The 13509-nt window shown below is 41.5% G+C and overlaps 1 protein-coding gene across 3 annotated transcripts in view; it reads right to left on the bottom strand.

Moving 5' to 3' along the window:
- LOC109100459 (beta/gamma crystallin domain-containing protein 3) overlaps positions 1–7363 on the bottom strand; it is a 29938-nt gene extending 22575 nt beyond the window's left edge. The window contains exons 1-4 of one of the 3 annotated variants that reach the window (XM_042765658.1): positions 7016–7363; positions 6596–6607; positions 6408–6513; positions 4264–4604 (exon numbers count right to left, since the gene is read on the bottom strand). In XM_042765658.1, coding sequence (XP_042621592.1) covers positions 4264–4604; positions 6408–6513; positions 6596–6607; positions 7016–7122 — 566 coding nt within the window. In that variant the 5' untranslated portion in view covers positions 7123–7363. Of the gene's footprint in view, positions 1–2570; positions 2711–4263; positions 4605–6407; positions 6514–6595; positions 6608–7015 lie in introns of those variants that run through there. The other 2 variants (XM_042765659.1, XM_042765660.1) reach the window with 2 other exon arrangements.
- Between the last annotated feature and the right edge of the window lie 6146 nt (positions 7364–13509).

Below are 13509 nucleotides of genomic sequence, written 5' to 3' on the forward strand. Positions count from 1 at the left end.
ACAGAAGAAAGATGAAACAAAACTTATATGTTAGGATACAAAACTTAACACTCAAGATCCATTAATGTACACCCTTGTGACGCTTGAAGCACTCTCTGTGTCATATGGCTGTTATGTAAAAGCAGGAAGTAAAACAACAGTTCCAGAAAATTCTCATTAAATATTCACAAGCAGCATCTACACAAAAGCACCTAGTGCCTGTAGGCGCAGTACAGAAAGCCCTCACAGCATTCATCTCATGTGACAAAACATCCAGAATGCACTGCCGATGTACAGTCAGAGAAACAGCAGACAAGCAGCTCAGCGGATGCTGATGAAGATAATGACTGAAGGTCAAGGTCCTTTTTTAGGCACACTTAAAAACAACAGACATTGTCCCAATGTGCTGTACAATGCAAAAAAATACAAGGCTAACTCAATTGAGATTTAAGACAGAACACACAAATGAAACGAAGGTGCTCTCATGAAAGGACAGGGAAATATGAGAGTGCAACATAAATAACTGCAGAATGAAAAGTGAAAGCAGTAAATACAATGCAGTCCAGAGCTCATTCTACAGCCATGCCAATATAACCATCTAAGAGAGAGAGAGAGAGAGCGGGAACAGGAACAGGAATGAGAGAGAGAGAAAGAGAGAGAGAAAAAAACTAATTATAAAATTACTAAAACAAAATTACATCACCTATTGGAAAGATGCAACTAAATCACAAAAGAAGATGGAACTCTATTTAAAGCTATAAACCAGCAGAAGAGAGAGTATAAACCAGCAGAATACCTGAGAGAGTGTGTGGTGTGGTGTGTGTGTGTGTGTCTGTGTGAAAGAGCATAAATTGAGGAAGACCCTAAGCAGATACAGACTGAGTGATCACCGTCTGGCTGTAGAGAGAGGACGGCACAGCCGAGAGAGCAGAGACTGAGAGAGAGAGAGAGAGTGTGTGTGTGTGTGTGTGTGTGTGTGTGTGTGTGTGTGTGTGTGTGAGAGAGAGAGAGAGAGAGAGAGAGTCACCGTCTGGCTGTAGAGAGAGGACGGCACAGCCGAGAGAGCAGAGACTGAGAGACAAATACACACAAGAGAGGTTTGGTGTGTGTGTGTGTGTGTGTGTGTGTGTGTGTGAGAGAGAGAGAGAGAGAGAGAGGGAGGGAGGGAGGCTTCAGGAGAATATTTCCCAGCAGGCCTTCCAAAGCTCTAACAAGACACTTGGATCTAAAGCCAACTCTGATATAAATACAATTTAAAAATAAGAAGTGTCAGCTCAAGACAATGACAGAACTGAGGCTTTCTATTCTTGGACTGAGACAGACAGACAGATTTCATGAGAGGCTCTTCAGCGGTCTTCTGTTTCTCATCCTCCAAGAAGAGATGGTGCATTTAGTGACACATCTAATTATTCATATGAAGTTTGTAAAAATACCACTAGCAGCAATAAACAGAATGACTATAATTAAATAATAATTGCAATAAAAAAACTCTTCGCAAATGCCCAACCAAACACACACGAGCGAGATCTCTGATCAAATGTTCAGTATTTCCTACGTCATGTTTTGAGGGTGAATTCTTCTGCTCCACCCCTCATCTGCCATTGGTCCATCAGGCAGATAGTCCCGCCCCAAACTCATGTGATTGGTTGAGTCAGAAGTTGACATGTCAGCATGAAACTGACACACCACTAACTAGCTGGACATCTCAACTTTAAACAGGTTTGCACAGATTAACGTGTGGATGGAAGGATGACAGTTAAAGAGTGGTGTCTGACTGAATTCTGCTGTTTTGGCGTTGTTTGGTGGCCTGCAGATCTCTGCGCTGTCTTTCTGCTGATTAACTGTCTGTCTGCCTGTCAGGCTTGTCTGCACAGATCCGGACTGTAAAGCTTCTGCTCACCATGACTCAATACTAAGCTATTTCATTATAGAAATCCTCTGAACATGTTCCTAATTCTCTAAAATAAATGACATACAAACCATTTCCTCTTATTTTTCTGTCGCTGTTAAACATACAGCTTAACCACATCATGACAATGACCTTTGCTTTTCTCTCCATTCATCTGCTGGAATTTAATGAACTTCAAGATTAAGGGTTAGAAGACATCTAACACCTCAGCTTCACCGTCTGTTCACATCCAACAACTGAAGAACCCACGAGCAACGCTTTCTTCACCCGACACACCTTCACCAAACGAGGTCATCACAGGCTTCCACTGTTTTTATATTCAGTGACTCATAATGATTAGACTAATACAGTACATATGTACACACAGACAGATAACCTGTTTATTTATTATTTTTCTAATTGAAAACATCCAAAACATGCCTAAAGTATTACTAAATAAACACACACACAATCCTGTATAAAACAGCCGTATGAGGAAAAAACACTGCTGAACAGAAGAAATGCGTCACACACTGAGAGAAGCAGCTGCAGCCGTTTACAGCTCAATAAACTGCAGATATGATCCATAATCATCAGAGTTCAGATTGTTTATCTGGAAACAGCCTCATATCAACAGCTCCTGTGTGTGATCACAGATACAGTAACACACAGCAGAAATGATGATGAAGAACGTCATCCTCACATGATTCTCAGCACATCCCAAATGAACAGCACTCTGGATGTTCACAGCTGGTTTGGTGACATCATCAGCAGGCGCCAGGCCTCAGGGGGCCGCAGTCACATGGAGTGAAGAATGAGAGAAACCAGTGTGTCATGACACTCTCGCTCTCTCTCACACACACACACACACACACACACACTCACTCACTCTCATACACACACACACACACACACACACACACACACACACACTCTCAAACACTCTCCCATGCACACACACACACACTCACTCATGCACACACACACTCTCGCTCTCTCTCACACACACACACTCTCATAAACACACACACACACACACACACACACACACACACTCACTCATGCACACACACACTCTCGCTCTCTCTCACACACACACACACTCACTCTCATACACACACACACACACACACACACACACACACACACACACACACACACTCTCAGAGTGGACTTCAGGAAGAGACAGCAGCGGCCCTATACTCCTCTTATGATCAGCGGGACCCCTGTGGAGAGGGTGAGCAGCTTCAAGTACCTTGGTGTAAACATCTCAGAGGACCTGACTTGGTCTACCCACATTCAAACACAGGTTAATAAAGCCAGGCGAAGACTGTACCATCTGTGACAGCTGAGAAAATTCAGGGTCTCACCAGCAATCCTGAAAACTTTCTATTCAGGGGCCATAGAAAGTGTATTGACTCAGTGTATATCAGTGTGGTATGGGAACAGCTCTCCCCTCTCTGCAGGACATCTACCTCAAACGCTGCAAAAATAGAGCTGTTAAAATAATCAAGGACTCCATTCACCCCAGTAACCATCTCTTCACTTTGCTGCCGTCTGGTAAGCGTTTCCGTAGCCTGATGATAAAAACTGAGAGACTTAGGAGGAGTTTCTTCCCCATCAGACTCCTAAACTCAAAACCAGCCTCCTAACATCTTCATGTCTCCACTTAATATTCACTTAATCAGTAAGATATTCATCATTCTCTACCTCACACTGACCGTGTCAACCTGTTTGCACATTCGCCTCTTGTACATTCCTGTGTATCTTAATATTTAAGACTGCAGTATACTTTCATGCACATTTTATTTTCTGTTCTATATTTAATTCTACAGTACACTTTTTTATTCTTATATTTTATTCTTATTTTTATTGTTTACTTTATAAAAAAAAATTTCATACCTATATTTATGTATATTTTCCTCTGTGTTGTATTCTTTAATAATTGCACTGTCCATGGAGCGGACCTGACTCAATACATTTCACTGCTGGTTATATATTCTCTATATAATCGTGTGTGTGACGAATAAAAAAATCTTGAATCATACACACACACACACTCTCTCACACACACTCTCTTATATTACACACACACATCTCACACACACTCACTCTCATGCTCACTACACACAATTCACTCACACACACACACACACACACACGCTCACTCTCATACACTCACTCACACACACACACACACTCACATACTCACTCTCTAACACACACTCATTCTCAAACACACACACACACACACACATACTCACTCTCTAACACACACACACACACACACACTCTCATATCACCTCTCTCCTCTTTCTCTCTCACACACTCACACACACACACACTCTCTCTCTCTCTCTCTCTCTCTCTCTCTCTCTGACGCTGATGTGACTTACGGTGTGTGTGTGCGCTCTGAATGACACACGGATGGCTCCGCGGTCAGTGCTGGATCACGTGGTTCCGCCCCTCCTCTGCTCTCCAGGGTCTCTGCGCTTGTTTGCGTGTCTGTCTGTGCTGTAGTCAGACTGCTGCTGTCCGCGTCACTCCGTCTCTCTCGCTGGGCTCCGGCCGCTTCTGCCCGGCTGAAATGAAACAGGCTGCCCAGGCGTCTGAGGAAGCCATCAGCAGGGGGCACAGTGGAGGCGCTTGGAGGAGCCGAGTCCCTGGCATCCCCTCGAGATCCGTCCTCCGTCTGTGACGCTGTGTTTCCGTCCGGCACGTCAGACGACTGCGACTCCTAAAGAGAACAGGAGAGGAAATCAGTGCTGAGACTCTTCCTGTTCCTGTAGCAGCAGCAGCGTGTGTCTCTCTCTCTCTCTCTCTCTCTCTCTTTCTCTCTCTTGCTCACGCCCCTCCCCCCAGTACATCCCATCCAAACACTTAACCCCTTCAGTCCTGACTGCCAACACTGGGTTTTACAATGTTACAAATCTAAAACGTTAGTAAAACTAGCTCAAAACAAAAAGATATTTCTTAGTTCTTAATTCTGTCATCTGCGGTGGTTTTCCTGGTTCTGGGGACTCTGATTTAACACACAGTTGCGTAACTCAGCCTCTCTGTTAAGACTGTCCTAAAAACTAGCCTCACCGATTAGCAGTTAGCCAAAGGGTAATCAATCTTAATTTTCAGATCCAAACCAGACCAAGCTACAATTTTTATGTAATACATTACGACCAGTCTTTAACAAAAAAAATTAGATAACTAAAGGCTTTTAACACCAGAACAGATGTTAAAACACTAGGCATCATACACTTGCAGACGGTCAAGTCGGTCCAAACTCACGCAGAAACATGGGACACATGACAAATAAAAACTATCTGTGTTCTGAAATCAGCTCAAAACATCAAACGTGTTGGAAGTCCTCCGACTGGACAGAAAAACTCTGTGACCATCAGGGGATTTTCTATGAAATGTGTCATCTCAAATCTGCAGACTGAAAATCAGGTCAAAAATCTGGGTAAACGTTATGTAGTGTATTCCAGCTTTAACTTATCTAACCATTTTATGCAACTGAGCACTGGGCCATATTTTTAGATTTTTATCTTAATCCTTCAAAGTGTTTCAGCTTAAAACCTGTTCACAAAACTCTCACTGAGGAACTCTTAATATAAGAGTATAACCCCACCGCTATAGATGATGTCACTCTTTTAACTCGCTCACAGCGGTTGGTAGAGATGGGTTATGGAGAAATATACAACTATCTGAAGTACAAACACTTAAACAGCACATAATCAAGAATGGGCTACACGCCTACGGCTAATCAGCTGTCAAATGAAACTAATTAGTAGATATACTTAAACCACATTTAAAAAATACTGTAAGCATATAGTGAAGTATAATAAAGAGTTTACAGCTAAGAAAACACCTCCGCAATTCAGGACATACCTTTTTAAAAGGTTACTGTAATATTCCAATATATTTACTCCTGGGTTTAGGAGTTACTTTCAGATTAAAAATGAACTGAACTGAGTGTGTCTGATGATAGGGGACATGAAAAATGTGCAAAGCAGTGAGTCGCCAGGACTGAGACCGAAAAATCAGTCGCCTAAAGATGCGTTCAAAACAAAATCACAGTTAATTTGTGTTTATTATAAGCAAGCATTGCAGTTTTGACATCTGCCGCTTTAAGTTCTCAAGCTTTCTAAAGACGGGTGGATTCTGAATGGTTTTATCATTCATCAGCTGGAAATAAAGTGATTCCCATGACAGTGTTCCTGTGTGTGGTTATCGTTATAGTTGTGGTGTGCACTCACTATTCTCTTAGAGTGAGAGCGATTAGAACACCTTCAGGTGAAACTGTAATAATAGTGTATTGGTGAAACGGATTGGACACATGCTTTGCTGCATACTGTGTTTGTGCAGTCAGCCTCATTGATTACAACAGAAGTTTACACAAAACTCCATGAGATGATCTGAAGTGAGCGGCAGTTTTGTGAGACTGACTCCTGAAATGAACAGTGAAACTCATAGCAATGCATGGGACAAAAACAGTGTCAAAGTAGACGTGCTATAAGCCAGCGGTTGACTGCTGCAGGTGTACCTGTGACGGATCTTCCTGTGCTGCGTTCAGGTGCTTCTCAGGTGTCTGATCAGGATCTTGCTCAGCGCTGCAGGCCACTGCCGACCCATCAGCCTCTCTGACCTCACTGAAAGAAAAAAACAAATCAGATGAATATGCAAAGCCTTGATAATGAACTCTCAACTTCAGCCACAAGCCCAGATACCTGCCTGCAGCTCCAACTGTTCATGGATATCAGATTCTCTCCAGAGACGAGAGAGAGAGAGAGACATGAAGCACGATAAGATTGACACACCCTGCAATTGTCTAATGCCTCTTTTCTTCTAAATATTTCCAGGCCATTTGGGCAGGAGAAAAAAAACCACACATAATCCAATCATCTGCATTAAAGATACTTGAAATGCAGAACAAATACAGTGTTGTGGTCATTTGATTGGCACAGACTGACACACAGAGAGAGAGAGAGAGAGAGAGAGAGAGAGAGAGAGAGAGAGAGAACACACAAATACACAAACTCCACACGACATTCACAAGTGCCACATACACACAGCAAACTTATTCAGGTTTGGAAACAGACTTCGACTCGTTAAAGAGCTAAAAATAGCCGAGACTGAGTTGCTGAGACAAACCTTCCACTGCCCTCGCTGTCCGCGGATTTATTTCTGGAAAAGAATCTGGAGAGGTTTCTGGCGAAATCCTCGTGCCAGGACATCTGCCTCTTCAGATCGGACATCATGTGGAACCTAACGAACCATCTGAGAGTCGAGGGCGAACACAACTTCCGATCGGACTCGAGCTCCAGCAGCGCGCTCAAACACTTGAGACGGAGAGTTTGAGGAAGTTTGTTTGGGAGGAGTCTCAGTCAATCATCAACTCATGCGAGAGCAGAAGAATATTCCTGACAGGATTAGAGCATATCTGGCGACAGATACAGTAGCACAGCAGGAGAATAACTCGATGAGTTAACAGAAGAGCGACTAGAGCGGTTTAGTGCGTCAATCCTGCTGATGTTTGAGGAGTGAAGCAGTGGTGAATAAACGCTGGAAAATCAACATAAACAAACACACACACACACACACACACACTTACCCTGATTCACACGTTATGCTGTATGTATGGCTAGAAATATAACTAGCTCCAACTTTATTATTAAACGCTATTTAACTACTGATGCAGCTAACACTCTTCATAGTACATTCAGATTAAATGTGCATAATAGCCTAAAGGGACATGATAAGCAAGTACTCTGATTATGTATGGCTGATGCATTAATGCATCGATAGATAATGAAGGTTTAATGAGATGTTTGAAACTTTAAGTTGTGAAATCTTTTCTGTTCCAGTGGCGCCATCAAGCGTTCAGTGACTGCAACGTGTTTGTGTTTCTGTAAGAACAGCGAGTAGAGACAGAGAGAGGAATGAGATGTTTATCGTGTTAGGGTTGCACAATCAATTCAGTTAGAAAGAAAAAAAAATACTATTAAAAAAGACTCATCATTTACTCTCAACAACAACATCAGCAGCAGCAGCAGCAGCAGCAGGACAACGTGAGGTTAGAATCTCAATCATTACATGTAGAGCTGCACAAACACCCAGGTCTCATTTGAGACTGAACACACACCAACCCAATGAGAATAATAGCAGTCATTTTTAACTGGCAGCTCTCTCAAAAATAAATCATACGTGTTGCTCTTTCGTGGAAAAGCTCATGTTGGCTCAGAATGAGGCTGAACATAATTGGAGCCACGTTTATTATTGAGTTCTAGCAGAGGAAACAGATCCCATGTTATTTAATTATCTGTTTTATTTTCAACAAAATACATTTCACCGTGAGGTGGTTGATCACTTTCTCACAGAAACCAGCAGCCTTTCCATGATGTTATGAGGAACTGAGACGCCAAATAAAGGAGTGTTTCTGCAGTCATTTGACTGAATGTGTCATCAAACGCTTCGCGGCTCATGTGTCTGCCTAGTTGTTCAGTTTCACTGTATATTTCCGGGAGTTAAGTCAATAAATCCAGTAAAAACAGCCCTGAAGCAGAGCAAAAACTGTCCTATAAAGTGCATCACATCGAGAAACAGAGGACTGTCCTGATGCCTCAGACGTTTGGATTGACTGCGGTATACGGGTGAGCTTTTATCAGGAAAGCTGGATGATCATTTCGGCTTTGACATCTGTTGTACAACACACAAAGCCGGAAGCCATATGTCTGAGAAAAACCAGTCCAGGGGCCACCAAACTCAGTAAGAGTTATTAGTCCCCGGGGTCCGCCACAGGATAAAAGAGACTGTGTGATATTATAAATGCAGAGCAACATTTTCCAGAGCAAATGGGCGCTTCAGTCTGGGTTTCATCAGCGGCTCGGTTCTAGTGCTATGAGAGAGTGATTTGTGCGGGTGTGATGAAAACAGTCTGCAGTGCCAGATTCAGGACTATTTTGAATACGTTTCATGAAAACAGAGGAGCATTTGGTGTGCGTCTGCTTAAGTTCAGTTAATTGTGCAGCTTTACGGGGTCAGACTGCATTAGGCAGCCACTCCAGTAGAATAAATGTTTTCCACATGCTTGTGAGAGACTGAATATTCACAAGATTCACAGTAGCTGAATGCTTTTAAGATGGATTATATTCATTTGGTTGTTGTGGATCACCGCTGTTCAAGAAGAGGGTTTTTGCTTTGATGTTACTGACCTGAACCCAAAATCTAAACACACACACTCTCTCTCACACACACACACACACTTGTTGTGATTCAGAAACTCTTACACACACTCACACACACACTCACTCTCTCACACACACACACACACGCACACACACACACGCATACGCACACACACACACACACTCTGTGTCGCATACGCACACGCACACACACACACACTCTCTCTCACACACACTCACACACACACACACACACTCTCTCTCACACACACACACACTCTGTGTCACAAACACACCCACATGCACACACTCTCACTCACACACACACACACACACACACTCTCTCTCACACCCACACACACACACTCTCTCTCACACACACACACACACACACACTCGTGACGCAGGTGCAGTGGCTGACAGGCCTCTACAGTGCTGATTTTCTCCTGTAATAAATGACTCGACTAATGACACAGAACAGAGGAAAACTCTCTCCAGAGACGCTGCTAACCGCTCACACACAGCAGCTTCATGCAACAGCACAACATAAGCAGTTTAAACATTTTAGCCTGTTTATATGGACGATTGTGTGTCTAATAGACCAGTGATTAAGTGCTCAGGCTGTCAAAATCATTAGCAGCCCCAACCTCTGCTCGCTCCGAGCACTCAAACACTCTCAGATACACATCAGTCAGTTACTGCAGTCACTATTCACTTATTAATATTTCAAACCTGAAGTCGGTTATTGTTTCTAAATAATAAACACTAGAGGGCAGAATTGTCCAAAACTAAACATTGTGACTTTACTGCCAAATAAACCCAGATTTCAAAGAGGCTCAACTAAAACATAAATGCTCCATAATACCAGTTTACATGCGTAAAATAGATAAAAGTTTATTTCATATGAATAAATATTAGAATATAATATTTTGAACCTTAAGCATAAAATCAGCCTGTATGCTTTAGAGGCTAAACAAGTGAATAATGACAATATTGAACAATATATTTAAGGACCGTTCAAGTTAAGCGTGGTTTGCTTTTATTGTCTAACACTGAATACAGTACAGAAAATATCCTGATTTCATCTGAATGACAGATTGAGAGAAACAGACTGTAAGCTATTATTTCACACACACACACACACACACACACACACACACACACACACACACACACACACACACACACACCTTTTCCCATGACAACGTGACAGTGACAAATGCCAAATGCAGGAGAACATTTATATTATAGTATGAATGAATCTCTTTCACAATTTCTCCAAAGACACTTGCCCTCTTTAAATTAAAAAATAAAATCAGAAATATATTTTGCACACAAATCTATTAAACAGTCATGAATAAACCTCCAGCAACACTAGATGCTTCTAGAATAGCTGATGTTATTTCAAAGCAGACTGTTTCGGTCGGTCTTTATGTCTGGGCAGAAGACGAGAGGAAATGAAAGGAGATTTCCATCTGGTTTTATGATCATAGATGTCAAAGTCAGAAGGGTTTTTTTGTATTTTGGGTAATGAATCTCAAGTCCATATTTTAGAACTTTATTCGGTCTAAACTCACAACAACGCCTCTCCACAGACTGCTTTTAATGATAACATTTATTTTGAGTGATTCCTATGAAATCATGAAATGCATGTTTTCACTCAATAAAAATATTGATAATTGTTATTGTTTTTTACTTAATCTGATACCAAAAAAAATCTGTTTGTCACAGTTTTTTAAAATCAATGTAGAATTTCTATACCTCTGTGTGTTGATCTGATCATCACTGTTTTGTGTTAAACACAGGCTACTAACTAAACATAGACAACTTTATTATACAGAAAAATAACAAATAAAAAAAATCATAATCACAAAAATACAGTTATAAACTAGGTTAGTGGATAATTCAGCAGTAAAAGTTACTCGAGAAAAATCATGAGTGCACAATCATTTTATCAAATTTAAACATTAAATGAAATAACATTATTCAGTGTAGGACTAAATCTGGTAAAATCTTTGTTCTTTGTTTTGTTGTAAAATACATTCACGGAAATATATTTAGGCCCTACTTGTAAATGTAAATATAAATATGTTTATATATAAATATATACTATAAAATTAAAAGACAACAATAAGAGTAAACGCACAATATGGGATTAGTGTCGGTCTGGTCTGAGTGAGTATGGATCGGCTCATCATCGCTGATTCAGAGTCTGTGAGTCTGGATATGGTTTTACAGACGGACTGATGTCTGCATCTTCTCGAGTGCCACCAGAGCAAACGGTCATTTAGATATTAAAGAGCCTACACTCCTCATTCATCATCAGAGCCCGACACTTCGTGTATCTTCTCTGGGAAACTTTGGGAGGCACACGCACTCCTGTACAGTTTCATCTCCAGCTCGAGCCGCTCAGTGAGCGCTTCAGTTTTCTCCTCGCCCTCGTTATCCGCTTATAAATACTGCTGTTTATTAGAAATGCAGTATGTGCAACATGTAATATTCAAATAGTCGATCTCAGTGCCTTCCTTTCCCTTTGTCGTTGATTCCCTGCGGTCTGCACGTGTGGATTTTTCCTTTACACGTCATTTTAAATTGCGATTGACCTGAAAGACTGTGCTGCTTCAGCGCAGAGGAAACCCTTTCAAGAGCTGAAAGTGAGCTGAACACCTGGAAGAGAGACGATCACGAGCGTGACTTCTGCTAACAGAGGTTAATAAGAGTCCTCTCTCTCTCTCTCTCTCTCTCTCTCTCTCTCTCTCTCTGCCTTCCAGTCCTCACAGACAACGCTTTCTACCAGTTTCTGGAGCTGACCTGAAAGAGGACGGCTAGCCGCTGTGGATTTCTATGCTATATTGAGGCAGGCTGGTTTTGGAAAGCCTGAGAGCGGTGGTCTCCTCCTGCATTTTCCATCCAGAGCCGCCGAGGTTCATCCATCAGCGGTGACAGGGAGAGAGAAAGCGATAGCCCAGCATCACAGCCAAACCTCCAACACAAATAAATGTAGTGATTGTGCGCTCGAGCCCTTCATAAAGACGCGCTGCTGTCCGCAGGAAATATTCTGCACGCCGTCTCAAATGAGCAAAGAAAATGTGCAAACTGCACCAAATGTGTTCCAGTCCGACTTTCCAAATCACATGAGCAAATGCATTACGGTTTTTATAATCGCTAGGACTCATTTATCAATACTTTTCAAACCTCTCCACACAGTTTCAGTTTGACACAGCAGTAAATTTCAATCAAAATGCATGAAAACTACCAAAACACTTGTACAGTCTCAAACCAACTCATTCTTCATAACACTAGCAAACAAACACTTTACTGCTCATAAAACACTGACCTAAAACACTAACAACAGGGGCATTACACGATGTTTCCTTAGCCTATATAAAGTTTCTTTACACACACAAATGACACTCTCTGCTGTTCAGATTCAGTAGATGTTTCACACTTCATAATCAACATCACAGCACAACAGTATCCCTGAGGTGTACCTTCTTGTATATTTATGTTTAAGTTGATCAGTGGGTTCTCTGAGTTTGGCTGGCAGCTGTGTCTGACTGACAGAATAATTCATGTCATTTGAAAGATGCTTTCATTTAAAGCATTTGGTACTAAAGCGATGATAAATGATCTACAGTTTAGTCACAAAAATGCTGTTGTGCTTCACAGTGTGAAGAGTTTTAGAAAGTGGCCTACAGAAATGGGTTGTAGCGACTGTAAAAAACTGTAAATAAGACGCAATATCTGAACAAGTGTGATGGTCAAAATGGAAATCTAGAGCAGATGCATACACTGATGTCCGATATCAATTCATATGCTATTGATAACTCGTTACGGGAGATATTAGTCATATTCTCACTTCAGAAATACAAAGATTATGGACTCCAAAACAAATGTACATAGCATCTGCACTTTCTTTTGTACAATTATTTTGTAATTATTTTCCAAGACTCCAACTATACTTATGGTTTGTTTTAAGTAGGCCTATAACGTAAAGCTGAACTTATTCAAACTGGCCTATTGATATAGCTATATATCATCAACAGGCAGGTCTATACCTAACATCATCAGATACATTAAGATTTCGTGTGACAATGAAAATAGACAAATGTTTTCAATTCCTCCTTGTGACCGGCTTTAATTTACGTTCATCCAAAATGACCGCTCGCGCGCTTAGTGACTGTTGTCCAGCGAGAAACATCGGTGTTTAACACGATCTGTCCTGACCAGAGGAACAAACTCTTCCGAGGACGCGGGAACTGCAAGCTGCATCGTTAAAAGTTTACTTAATTTAATATAGAAAACTAATTTGGCAAGACAACCAATAGCTAATTCAATTCAATGTTGCTGTTTATTCCTTTGACATCATCATCACCATCACCACAAGAGAGTGTGACGTAATAGAGTCATTCTGAACCTCTCTCTCTCTCTCTCTCTCTCTCTCTCTCTCTCTCTCGATAA

The sequence above is a fragment of the Cyprinus carpio genome, chromosome A10 (genome assembly GCF_018340385.1).
Source record: "Cyprinus carpio isolate SPL01 chromosome A10, ASM1834038v1, whole genome shotgun sequence".
Classification (NCBI taxonomy): Eukaryota; Metazoa; Chordata; class Actinopteri; order Cypriniformes; family Cyprinidae; genus Cyprinus; species Cyprinus carpio.